Source organism: Salmo salar, chromosome ssa19 (assembly GCF_905237065.1).
Source record: "Salmo salar chromosome ssa19, Ssal_v3.1, whole genome shotgun sequence".
Taxonomy (NCBI): Eukaryota; Metazoa; Chordata; class Actinopteri; order Salmoniformes; family Salmonidae; genus Salmo; species Salmo salar.
Genome location: NC_059460.1, coordinates 3,335,480 through 3,349,304, shown reverse-complemented (window position 1 = coordinate 3,349,304; position 13,825 = coordinate 3,335,480). Strand labels below are relative to the sequence as shown.

General features: G+C 41.8%; 1 protein-coding gene across 6 annotated transcripts in view; it reads left to right on the top strand.

Annotated features, from left to right (window-relative positions):
* Positions 1-13,825, top strand: part of LOC106578301 (liprin-alpha-3) — a 79,855-nt gene that overhangs the window by 38,728 nt on the left and 27,302 nt on the right. For 5 of the 6 annotated variants that reach the window (XM_014156974.2, XM_045701991.1, XM_045701989.1 and 2 more), the window contains 6 exons: positions 2,115-2,259; positions 6,740-6,933; positions 7,410-7,656; positions 8,301-8,440; positions 10,476-10,597; positions 11,240-11,418. In XM_014156974.2, coding sequence (XP_014012449.1) covers positions 2,115-2,259; positions 6,740-6,933; positions 7,410-7,656; positions 8,301-8,440; positions 10,476-10,597; positions 11,240-11,418 — 1,027 coding nt within the window. The remainder of the gene's footprint in view (positions 1-2,114; positions 2,260-6,739; positions 6,934-7,409; positions 7,657-8,300; positions 8,441-10,475; positions 10,598-11,239; positions 11,419-13,825) is intronic. The other variant, XM_045701992.1, reaches the window with a different exon arrangement.

The window sequence follows — 13,825 nt, the reverse complement described above, 5'->3', positions numbered from 1 at the left end:
TAGGTGATGCTTTAGTCACTCAAAAAAAAACATAGGAATCAGAATGACTGTTCCGGACCTTTAAGTTTACGTTGTTCTTCTCACTTTCTGTTAGTTGAGGTAGCATTAGATTTCTTTCTAATGTAGTGTAAAAAATAAAGCATATATTGTGATTCAGGATAAAATGTCACAATTTCACTCAATTTACAAATGTTAACTTTTTTCATTAAAACCTCTTAAGGATCCGCCCCTTTTTTTCAATTTTCACCTAAAATGACATACCCAAAACTAACTGCCTGTAGCTCAGGCATTGAAGAAAGGATATGCATATTCGTGATATCATTTGAAAGGAAACACTTTGAAGTTTGTGGAAATGTGAAATGAATGTAGGAGAATATAACACATTAGATCTGGTAAAATAAAATATATATAAAAAAAAATAAAAAAATTTTTTTATTATTTTTTGTACCATCTTTGAAATGCAAGAGAAAAGGCCATAATGTATTATTCCAGTCCAGACACAATTTAGATTTTGGCTACTAGATGGCATCAGTGTATATGCAAAGTTTAAGACTGATCCAATGAACCATTGCATTTCTGTTCAAAATGTTGTATCAAGTCTGCCCAAATGTGCCTAATTGGTTTATTCATAACTTTTCAAGTTCAGAACTGTGCACTCTCCTCAAACAATAGCATGGTATTATTTCACTGTAATAGCTACTGTAAATTGGACAGTGCAGTTAGATTAATAACAAGAATTTAAGCTTTCTGCCAATATCAAATGTGTCTTTGTCCTGGGAAATTTTATGGTTACTTACAACCTCATGCTAATCGCATTAGCCTATGTTAGCTCAACCGTCAAGTCGGGGACCCACCGATCCTGAAGAAATGCATAACTTTTCTTTTCAGGAAATTAGTGAAATACATTCTGAAAGATGTGCTATAACGAATAAAATATTTTTATTTTCTCATCTCACAAAATATGACAAACTCTTTTTTGGTGACCACTGCCCGATGCAGGCTGAGATCTACAGTACAGATGTTTTTTTTTAATGTTTTTACATGACTTAAAAAACGTAAGACTATGCAACACTAACCTATTAAAAACAGTTTTGTATCAATGAGGTTTGTGCAGTATGCTATAGGCCCAATATATTATCACTGCATATTGGCTATGATTGAATTGCCCTGCCAATGTTGTTCCTCTCAAACCATTATCAAATTGTATTTAAAAACTTGATGTATATGATCACACTGGAAATAGATCATCATTTGTTGTATTACTTGTGAGACACAGCTAAGTGAGCATACATTTAAATTATTTGCTTTCTACATTTTACTGGACTGATGGTGCCTGCATCTGATGGTCAGTCTCAGCGGAGGGATAACATCAGAGGTTCTGCCTCTCATCGTTGGACCGTCCCTCAGCTCTCCCCCATCCGCTAAGACTGACCATAAAGGGGAAACTGTCTTCGAGCTGATGGTGAAACGAGTCACACCGCATCATTTCTGCCTCATACACAAATTCATGTTGTTACTCCTATGACTAGAGAAAGTTAAATATTCCACGATATTAAAAAACACAGCCGCTAATAATAACTACGCAAGCCTATCGATACACTTTGCTACTCATTCATTGAATCTGCAGTGCTGGTTGCAGCGCAAGTGGAGCAGCGCCTTTCATGGCTTATAAAGTGTTGAATAAAAAGTATTGACTGTGCTGAATGAAACTTAAACATAAACTCACTCATAAAAACAGCACTGCTGTATTTGTTGGCAGTCTCTCTCTAGTCATGGTTTTAGATATTTTGGAATCACAGTATCAACGAGAAAGTCTATAGGTGCACTTGATTTGCTCTCCGAGCACGCCGAGAAGGCAGAGTTTGTACCTTCAGACACATGAAATGGTTCAAAATGGGAATACTTCACCTACCCGGTGTTCAGGGCAGCTGAAACAAATGCACCTACGGCCAACAACGCAAGACAGAAAAAAGTAGGAATGCAAGGCTTTATTATAGAAATGTTTCTCAATTAACTAGGAATGACTTGGAGATCGACCATTCTATCACGATCGACTGTCACCAATGCTGCAGGGCGAGCAATGTGAGCTCACTTCCCTCCAACCTATTTTGAAGATCTCTTTCAGGGAGTGCCTCAGAGCTCCGTTACCCCCAGGGTGGTGGCTCCCTCCCAGCCGGCTATGGCAGCTCCTCCTGTGCCGTGGTAGTCCGGAGGGCACACCACGGCCGATGGGCTTCCCCTAGGGATGAAAGCAACAAGGTGAGGATCTCATGGACTATCTACAGTACTGTAGCTCCCTGGTAGCCTGGTCCCATAACGTATTGGCTATAGCCAACTCCTAGAAAAGAAAGGCTGCGCATTTACAGTGCCTTCGTAAAGTATTCAGACCTCTTGACTATTTCCACATTTTGTTACATTACAGCCTTATTCTAAAATGGATTAAATAAATAACAATTCTCAGCAATCTACACACAATACCCCATAATAACAAAGCGAAAACAGTTTTATTTTTTACATTTTTGCAAAATAAAAAACAGAAACACCTTATTTACATAAGTATTTACACCCTTTGCTATGAGACTCGAAATTGAGCTCAGATGCATCCTGTTTCCGTTGATCATCCTTGAGATGTTTCTACAACTTGATTGGAGTCCACCTGTGGTCAATTCAATTGACTGGACATGATTTGGAAAGGCACACATCTGTCTATATAAGGTCCCACAGTTGACAGTGCAAGTCAGAGCAAAAACCAAGCCATGAGGTCAAAGGCATTGTCCGTAGAGCCCTGAGACTAGATTGAGTTGAGGCACAGATCTGGGGAAGGGTACCAAAATATTTCTGTAGCATTGAAGGTACACAAGAACACAGTGTGGCCTCCATCATTCTTGAATGGAAGACGTTTGGAACCACCAAGACTCTTTCTAGAGCTGGCCGCCCTCTGTGGAGATGGGAGAACCTTCCAGAAGGACAACCATCTCTGCAGCACTCCACCAATCAGGCCTTTATGGTAGAGTGGCCAGACAGAAGCCACTTTTCAGTAAAAGGCACATGACAGCCCGCTTGGAGTTTGCCAAAAGGCACCTAAAGGACTCTCAGCCCATTTTATTTTTTAATTTTTATTTCACCTTTATTTAAACAGGTAGGCTAGTTGAGAACAAGTTCTCATTTGGCCAAGATAAAGCATAGCAATTCGACACATACAACAACGCAGAGTTACACATGGAATAAACAAAACATACAGTCAATAATGAGAAACAAGATTCTCTGGTCTGATGAAATCAAGATTGAACTCTTTGGCCTGAATGCCAAGCGTCACATCTGGAAGAGACCTGGCACCATCCCTATGGTGAAGCATGGTAGTGACAGCAACATGCTGTGGGGATGTTTTTCAGGGACTGGGAGACTAGTAAGCATCGAGGCAAAGATGAACGGAGCAAAGTACAAAGAGATCTTTCATGAAAACCTGCTCCAAAGTGCTCAGGGCCTCAAACTGGGGTGACGGTTCACCCTCCAACAGGACAATGACCCTAAGCAAACAGCCAAGACAATGCAGGAGTGGCTTTGGGACAAGTCTCTGAATGCCTTGAGTGGCCCAAGCCAGAGCCTGCACTTGAACCTGATCGAACATCTCTGGAGAGACCTTAAAATAGCTGTGCAGCAGCTGTGACAAAGCTTGAGAGGATTTTCAGAGAAGAATGGAAGAAACTCCCCAAGGTGTACCAAGCTTGTAGCGTCATACCCAAGAAGACTCAATGCTATAATCGCTGCCAAAGGTGATTCAACAAGTACTGAATAAAGGGTCTGAATACTTGTGTAAATTATATATTTCATATTTAAAATAAAAAAATATTAATTAGCAAAAATGTTTAAAAATATTGGTTTTTGCTTTGTCACTATTGGCTATTGTGTGTAGATTGATGAGGGAAAAAAAACAATTTAATACATTTCAGAATAAGGCTTTAACGTAATAAAATGTGGAAAAAGTCAAGGGGTCTGAATACTTTCCGAAGGCACTGTATGTGGTTCCGATGCAATTGAATAAATACCAACATTTTAACAGCTTTGCTGCCTTTGTAAGGGTTTCAACTCCTGTCCCACAATGTACAGTCTTGGACCAGTCTAGCTCTCTGGGTGGCGCCTAATTTTGTGTTTTAATGTTTTATGATTGACTGAGTGACCTGTCAGTCCTACACATTGGGGCCATTTCGTTTGAGTCTTGATTTGACATGCAAGGATAAAAGTACACTAAGACATTTCTCTAATTTCAACAGTAAAACGCTGTTGAATGCACAGTAAAATACCATAAATGTGTTTTACAGAATTAATTATGGGAACGCTGTACCCCCACAGAATACAGTAATATACTGTATTAGAAGAATTTCTACAAATATTTTCCTCTGCAGTAACTTACTGACTATTTTCTGCCAGTAATTTACTAGAATTGTCACGACTTCCGCTGAAGTCGGCCCCTCTCCTTGTTCGGGCGGCGGTCGACGTCACCGGCTTACTAGTCATCACCGATCGATGTTTCCCTGTTCGTTTTGTTTTGTCTTAATTATACACACCTGTTTATGATTCCCTGATTATGTTCATTATTTAACCCTCTGGCTTCCCTGTTTGTCTTGTCTGTGATTGTTCATGTTTTGTGGTTGTTGGAGGTGTTTCTCCCAACCCTGTTATTTTGCTGTGGGAGAAGTTTATTGTGTTTTTGAGTAAACACGTTTTGTTTGCACTCATCCCTGTGTCCTGCGCCTGACTCCGATACTTCTCCAAACATATTCGTTACAATAATTCAGAATACAGTATCATACTTTATTTTTGAAGCTCCAAAAACCTTTTGAACACTAGTGGGTGCATAGTATTGTTGTTTCTGACTCATTAACATATTTTGAGGTGTGTCTTGTAAGAGGCTATATTTGTTGTAACTGTTAGTGAGAATGCTGTACGAATTTAGCTGATATGTGGTAGTGGGTCCCTAGTAATTGAAGTAATATAGGGGACAGATCAGTGTGGCGTCTAGTCTCAAACCGTTAATGGTTGATTGGCTAGCCATGTCCTTTTGATCTGTTTTGCCCTGTACTCACTTTTCAGTTTAGAAGCCATTGTTGAGGCCTAAAGTGCAAGCGATATAAAACATGGCATGCTGTAATATATAATTACATATTCACCATCAGCAATTTATGAATAGTTTTTCAATACAATTCAACAATGAAGTACTGTTTTGCTGTATATTTAATGTAGCGTAATGTAAATTATGGTGCATTGTGGGAGGGGAAATAATCGCTGGCTCATTAACATATTTTAAGGCATGCCTTGAAGTGGCTATATTTGTTGTACCCATTAGTGAGAGTCCTGTGCCAATTTAAGTGAAACGTGGTAGTAGTTCCTCAACAAATTTATATAGGGGACAGATCAGTGGCAATAGGTTTTAAACCTTTAATGGTTGAATATTTAACCATATCCATTTGATCTATTTTGCCCTATAATCACAGCCAGTTCAGAAGCCTTTGTTTAGCCCTCTAGAATTACAAGTGATATAAAACTAGTGATGTGGAAACAAAGCTTCCTGAAGCATAGTACATTTTCATCAAATTGGGTCGAAACTGTTCATTACGCAAGGCTTTGATCAACACAGTGTACACTAATGGCACCTGCTGGTCAAAATAATTTAGAACAGCAAAATTACAATAGATGACTTCGCACACGCCATAGTGCGTGTGCATGGTAGCCTTTTGTCTTCTACCAAAACCAATACCAAAGCAATCAGGTGGCGGTTTGACAAAACGATGCTTCGGACGTCATTGATCACATGCTTCTGATGAAGGGATATAAGCATTGGCACACTGTTTCAAAGCGAACGGCTTAGTCATTTTGATGCATGTATCGTAGCTCCGGTATCAAATGTAACATCACTATATGAAACACCAAGTATTCATTAATATGCTGTAATGGTCTAGTGGTCAACTTGCTTGATACAATCCCTTGTAAGTACAGTAAAATATTGTAAAAATAGCTGTTTTGTACTGTTTTTCATTGCTTTGGACATTATAGTAATTTACAAGAAGCCTGAATCAAATTACCATGAATATCTCAGTAATGTATTATCACTATCCAGAGATACAGTATATCATAAGATATCTCGTATGAATAACAGTTATTCTGAAGATCAGTGAATCCTTAACTACATTTTCAGTAACGGTTACAGAAACCTTTTACTTGCTATGGCTGTTTTTTTTTATGAACCTGCAAAGAACACTGGTTAATATGTCACTGGGTAATTACAGTAATATGATGTAATTGTCATTGGTACTGTAAATTTGTTTACAGTAACTGACTTGGTATTGTAAATTAGATTACAGTAATATTTGTGAATCCCTAAAATGGATTAGTGGCCAATTGCTGCCAGTATGTTACTGCAGGGTTTCCTAAACTCGGTCATGGTGCCTCCCATTGGGTGCACATTGTAGTTTTTGTCCTTGCGCTACACAGCGGTTTTCAAATAACCAACTCATCATCAAGCTTTGTTTGGGAAACCCTGTCTTACTGTACATTTTACAAGAAATGTTTAACAGTGTAGCTAACAGAATTCCAAGTCATGTCTCTTCTCTTCTCTTCTTTTCTCTTTCTTTCTTTCTTTCTTTCTTTCTTTCTTTCTTTCTTTCTTTCTTTCTTTCTTTCTTTCTTTCTTTCTTTCTTTCTTTCTTTCTTTCTTTCTTTCTCCTCCTCTGTCTCTCTGCAGTATGGAGAGTGGGACAGTGGCACCATGCTGGGTCCCAGGTTTGAGGGGGGAGCTGAGGGGGGCTGCTCGGACAACGAGGAGGACAGGGAGACCCTGTTTGGCTCTGAGCTGCTCTCGCCCAGCGGACAGACAGACGTGCAGACCCTCGCCATCATGCTACAGGAGCAACTGGAGGCCATCAACAAGGAGATCAAGTAAGTCTTCTGGTACAACGCAAACAGGAATGGTGGGTTTGACTGAATTCCTAATGGACCTAAAATTGCCTCAGAAATATGTCAATAAACTACACTCTTACTATATCCTCTGTCCCATTCAATGGGTGATCCAGAGGTCAAAACCCCAACAATATCTAAAAATCGACCTCTCTTTGACTTTCTACTCTGCTTTGTCCAAACCAGGAGTGAATAATAACACCGATACAGATAGAAGAACTCACACTCATTTGCTTTACTCAAGCCAGAGGTTTACTGCACATGCATATTATAAAATAGTGATACCGCAAACATCTCTTTGCGGCTATCCTCAGGAGTAATTTTCCTATTTTTCTCCCTTCTCTTTCTTTTCCTCTTTTCTCATTTCCTCACTTATCCAATGCCCTTCACTTGCCCCTTTCTGTCTCATCACTCTTCCTTTCCTCCCCTTTCTCCTCTCTTCGACACTCTCCTCTCAGGCTGATCCAGGAGGAGAAGGAGAACACTGAGCTGAGGGCGGAGGAGATCGAGAGCCGGGTGAGCAGCGTGGCCTTGGACTCCAACCCTCTCCCCCCCTCCTCGCTGGGCGGGGGCAGGGAGAGTGTGGGGAGGGGCTACATGACCCCCTCCCTCACTTCCTCCACCTTGGCCTCCCCGTCTCCCCCTAGCTCTGGACATTCCACCCCCCGACTGTCACATTCCCCTGCCCGAGAGTCAGACAGACAGGTACAGTACCGTACTGCTGGTGGCTGTCTGTGTTTGGACACATCTAGCATTTCAACGTGCGCTTCTTGGTTGTTGCTACCCAACGGGTAAGGCTAGTTGAAAGGACATCATATGTCAGTTTACAATCAGAACTGGTTATAACCTAGTTGTAACATTTCAATAGTTTTAGATGCACTATTGTAAGTGGTTGTTCCACTGGATATCATAAGGTGAATGCACCAATTTGTAAGTCGCTCTGGATAACAGCGTCTGCTAAATGACTTAAATGTAAATGTAATGTAATGTTTTACCCGCCGGGTAAAGGAGCTTCTTCTTTATGCCTACACTGTGTTTGATTGTGTTTGTGTGTTTGGTCTTCTAAATATATTCTCATGTAGCTGCGCGAGAAAAACAATTATGCCAATCTGGTTTTATTGTTGCTGCAAGTCTCAAGTGTGCTGTGACTTAAACAAGCTGAATTGTTTACAGTACAACAAATAAATATAGTTTTCTATTGTGATTTAAATGGGTGGAACTGTTTATAGGGTTCCAAATGAATTAAACTAGCACAGTTACTTGAATGAACACATATTCCTACGGCAATTAAAATGTATTAAAAGAGTTGTCTACAGTGACTCAATTGAACTGATTCTCTGTCAATACAGAACAGCAAAGAGAGCGACGACTGCCGGGCGCTAGCCCTGATTGACTCTACCCATCCTCCAGTTCCTCGCGCTCTGCGATTAGACAGAATGACTCACACACACCCAGGGGCGGGGCTGGATGATCACCGCGAATTCCGCAGGTACAGAAATGACTTTAGTCTACATTGTTTGGTGTTTGTTAGGAAGCTAGGTAATATAATTGACTTCCTGTTGAAATAAAGAAAAAATAATATATATAACTATATAATATATACACTGCTCAAAAAAATAAAGGGAACACTTAAACAACACAATGTAACTCCAAGTCAATCACACTTCTGTGAAATCAAACTGTCCACTTAGGAAGCAACACTGATTGACAATAAATTTCACATGCTGTTGTGCAAATGGAATAGACAACAGGTGGAAATTATAGGCAATTAGCAAGACACCCCCAATAAAGGACTGGTTCTGCAGGTGGTGACCACAGACCACTTCTCAGTTCCTATGCTTCCTGGCTGATGTTTTGGTCACTTTTGAATGCTGGCGGTGCTTTCACTCTAGTGGTAGCATGAGACGGAGTCTACAACCACACAAGTGGCTCAGGTAGTGCAGCTCATCCAGGATGGCACATCAATGCGAGCTGTGGCAAGAAGGTTTGCTGTGTCTGTCAGCGTAGTGTCCAGAGCATGGAGGCGCTACCAGGAGACAGGCCAGTACATCAGGAGACGTGGAGGAGGCCGTAGGAGGGCAACAACCCAGCAGCAAGACCGCTACCTTCGCCTTTGTGCAAGGAGGAGCATGAGGAGCACTGCCAGAGCCCTGCAAAATGACGTCCAGCAGGCCACAAATGTGCATGTGTCTGCTCAAACGGTCAGAAACAGACTCCATGAGGGTGGTATGAGGGCCCAACGTCCACAGGTGGGGGTTGTGCGTACAGCCCAACACCGTGCAGGACGTTTGGCATTTGCCAGGGAACACCAAGATTGGGACATTCGCCACTGGCGCCCTGTGCTCTTCACAGATGAAAGCAGGTTCACACTGAGCACATGTGACAGACGTGACAGAGTCTGGAGACGCCGTGGAGAACGTTCTGCTGCCTGCAACATCCTCCAGCATGACCGGTTTGGCGGTGGGTCAGTCATGGTGTGGGGTGGCATTTCTTTGGGGGGCCGCACAGCCCTCCATGTGCTCGCCAGAGGTAGCCTGACTGCCATTAGGTACCGAGATGAGATCCTCATACCCTTTGTGAGACCATATGCTGCTCCGGTTGGCCCTGGGTTCCTCCTAATGCAAGACAATGCTAGACCTCATGTGGCTGGAGTGTGTCAGCAGTTCCTGCAAGAGGAAGGCATTGATGCTATGGACTGGCCCGCACGTTCCCCAGACCTGAATCCAATTGAGCACATCTGGGACATCATGTCTCGCTCCATCCACCAACGTCACCTTGCACCACAGACTGTCCAGGAGTTGGCGGATCTTTTAGACCAGGTGGAGATCCCTCAGGAGACCATCCGCCACCTCATCAGGAGCATGCCCTGGCATTGTAGGGAGGTCATACAGGCACGTGGAGGCCACACACACTACTGAGCCTCATTTTGACTTGTTTTAAGGACATTACATCAAAGTTGGATCAGCCTGTAGTGTGGTTTTCCACTTTAATTTTGAGTGTGACTCCAAATCCAGACCTCCATGGGTTGATAAATTGGATTTCCATTGATTATTTTTGTGTGATTTTGTTGTCAACACATTCAACTATGTAAAGAAAAAAGTATTTAATAAGATTATTTCATTCATTCAGATCTAGGATGTGTTATTTTAGTGTTCCCTTTATTTTTTTGAGCAGTGTATAATATATAAAATAGCTAGCCAATAGAATACCAACTAGATCAGTGACCCTCATGTACATTTACATTACATTTTAGTAAGTTAGCAGACGCTCTTATCCAGAGCTACTTACAGTAGTGAATGCATACATTTCATACCATTTCATGCATTTAATTTTTATTTTATTTACTGGCCCCCCGTGGGAATCGAACCCACAACCCTGGCGTTGCACACACCATGCTGGCGTTGCAAACACCATGCTCAACCAACTGAGCCACAGGGAAGATTCATGTAATGATGTAATGATTTTTCACCAGTGATGTTCTGAGATTAATTTGTCAGTCTGTCTGCTGATGGTGCAACCACCAGTAGTCAGGACTCTCTCCACAAAGCCAGCAAGAAGAAGAGCATCAAGTCCTCCATTGGACGCCTGTTTGGAAAGAAGGAGAAAGGGAGGATTGGAGGACCTGGGAGTCAGTCTGCCTCTCTGGGTAAGTCAATATAGTGTGTTAACCATGTGTGTGGTATGAGGGTTAGAAACAATGTAAGGTTGCCTGCACACTTATACAGTATACACTATTATTTGCAATATAACAGTAATATAATTTACCCTAAAGACAAATACAACAAGGTCAGCTACTTTCACAGTTTTAAGAAGATAAACCGATGGCAAACCGATTTTCCAGTAATCATGTGGAGTATTCCTAGACAAGGGCTCACCAACCTTGTTCCTGGAGAGCTACGGTCCTGTAGGTTTTCACTCCACCCTAATATAGCACACCTGATTCTAATAATTAGCTGGTTGATGAGCTGAATCAGGTGAGTTACAACTGGGGTTGGAGCGAAAACCTACAGGAGGGTAGCTCTCCAGGAACAGGGATGGCGAACCCTGTCCTAGACAGAGGTGGTTTAAGCCAGTGTCAAACTAATTCATTCAATGGAGGGCCTAGTGTCTGCAGGTTTTTGTTTTTTCCTTTCAACTGAGCCCTAGACAACCAGGTGTGGGGAGTTCCTTACTAATTAGTGACCTTAATTTATCAATCAAGTACAAGGGAGGAGTGAAAACCCAGACACTCTGCCCTCTGTGGAATGAGTTTGACACCTGTGGTTTAAGCAGTGACCTTTGACCTCAGCCTCCACGCCCTCTGATGACCTGGGATCAGCCGACCCCCTGGGCCTGGCCAAGATGGGAACTGGCACGGTGGAGAAAGATCGCCGCAGCAAGAAGAAGCAAGACCTGCTAGAAGAAGCCTGTCGTCAGGGTCTTCCCTTTGCCTCATGGGATGGCCCCACCGTGGTCACATGGCTTGAGGTACGTTGTCTCATTGGTTAACTATCTGGGAGGAAATCATGAATGATGTGCAGTGTTTTACCTGAAGGTGCTCCATTTAATTATGAGCGAATCTGAATAACGTACAGTACCAGTCAAAAGTTTGGACACACCTTTTCAGTCAAGGATTTTTCTTTATTTTTTTTACTATTTTCTACATTGTAGAATAATAGTGAAGACATCAAAACTATGAAATAACACATATGGGATCATGTGGTAACCAAAACAGTTAAACAAATCAAAATATATTTTATGCTTGAGATTCTTCAAAGTAGCCTCCCTTTGCCTTGATGACAGCTTCGCACACTTGGCATTCTCTCAACTAGCTTCATGAGGAATGCTTTTCCAACAATCTTGAAGCAGTTCCCACATATGCTGAGCACTTGTTGGATGCTTTTCCTTCACTCTGAGGTCCAACTCATCCCAAACCATCTCAATTGGGTTGAGGTTGGGTGATTGTGGAGGCCAGGTCATCTGATGCAGCACTCCATCACTCTCCTTCTTGTTCAAAGAACCATTGCACAGCCTGGAGGTGTGTTTTGGGTCATTGTCCTGTTGAAAAACAAATGATAGTCCCACTAAGTGCAAACCAGATGGGATGGCATATCACTGCAGAATGCTGTGGTAGCCATGCTGGTTAAGTGTGCCTTGAATTCTAAATAAATCACAGACAGTGTCAGCAGCAAAGCACCCCCACACCATCACACCACCTCCTCCATGCTTCACGGTGGGAACCACACATGCAGAGATCATCCGTTCACCTACTCTGCATCTCACTAAGACATGGCGGTTGGAACCAACAATCTCAAATTTGGACTCATCAGACCAAAGACGGATTAAGAAGAAGTATCTTATTATTATTGGTGTCCTTTAGTATTTTTTTTTTTGTTGTTGCAGCAATTTGACCATTATGGCCTGATTTATGCAGTCTCCTCTGAACAGTTAATGTCAAATAAAATAAAATGTTATTGGTCACATACACATGGTTAGCAGATGTTAAAACCTGTTCGAGATCAGTGTACCACTGGCGGTACAATTTCCGGTCAAACTGGAGCGCGGTAATTCAAATAAATTCTAATAGCTTTATTGTAGCGGTTAAACATTTAGGTACATAAGTGTCTTATATAGGCTGAAAGCTTACATTTTTGTTAATCTAACTGTACTGTTCAATTTACAGTAGCTATTACAGCGAAAACATGCCATGTGATTGTTTGAGGATGGCGCCCCACAAAAAATTCCACTGGCACAGGTTTCATACATTCACATATAAAGATTAAATACACTTACTTTTTGAAAATCTTCCTCTGATTTGTCATCCAAAAGGTCCCAGAGATAACATGTAGTGTCGTTTTGTTAGATAAAAAAAAAATGATATTCGAAAAAGTCCGTATAGTTGGCGCCATCGATTTGAGTAATCCACTCGTTCAACTTGCAGAGAAAGAAATGCAAAAATCTACCCCTAAACTTAGTTTCAACAAGTCAAAATACATTTGTATTTACTCCTCAGACATCCTAAAATGTAATCAAACTATAATATATCTTTCGGAAAGAAGTATGTTCAATAGGAAACCGATTTTATCAGGTGCGCAACTTCATCATGGCGCGTGATGATACAGATTTTCAAGACAGTGTCTTCATGAGACTTCTGGCAATGGCGACGCTCTAACAAGACGCGTCTGCGTAGCATCCTCGAACTTTTGAAAAATGAAGGCATTTTGACACGGTTCGTTAATAGTGAGTTGGAAGTTAAAACATCTATTGGATCGCCAAAGCAAAAGATGCCCAATATGTCAAAGCCTCGAGGCATGGAAAAATGCCCTTCTATGACAGCCCTTCTTCAGCCTCGGAGGATGCTAGCTCGGAAAAAGCACCAGCATGGTTCAGAATGGAGATGGACAAGGGTATAACAAAAATCCAAGAGACACTTTCTGAACGCCTCAGCAAAATGTATGTACTGATCGATAAACTCCACGAAGACCAGAAAGTCACAAAGGGACGAGTGACAAAGTTAGAAAAAGACCATGCTGACCACCAGGCTGCTATCCTGGACTTCCGCGAGGAAGTGGACCAAAACTACAAGAAGTTGGAAGACGCCATCTCTAAACTCGAGGATAAATGTTATTATTACGAGACTTCAAGGTTTCCCGGAGGCCGTGGAGGGAAGAGACGCAATCTCCTTTCTACAGGAATGGATTCCCAAAATTCTGGATCTACCCCCTCCAGGAAACGGCTGGCTAGATGGCTAGTGCGATAATGACTGGCGAGGTAACGTTGGATCATAGCTAATGTTGGCTGTGCTATTTAGCCAGCTCGCTAAGTTTACAACGGTGTAGCTACTATACATCCACACTATGCCAGGTAGTTACATTTTTGCTGTATACTTTTATTT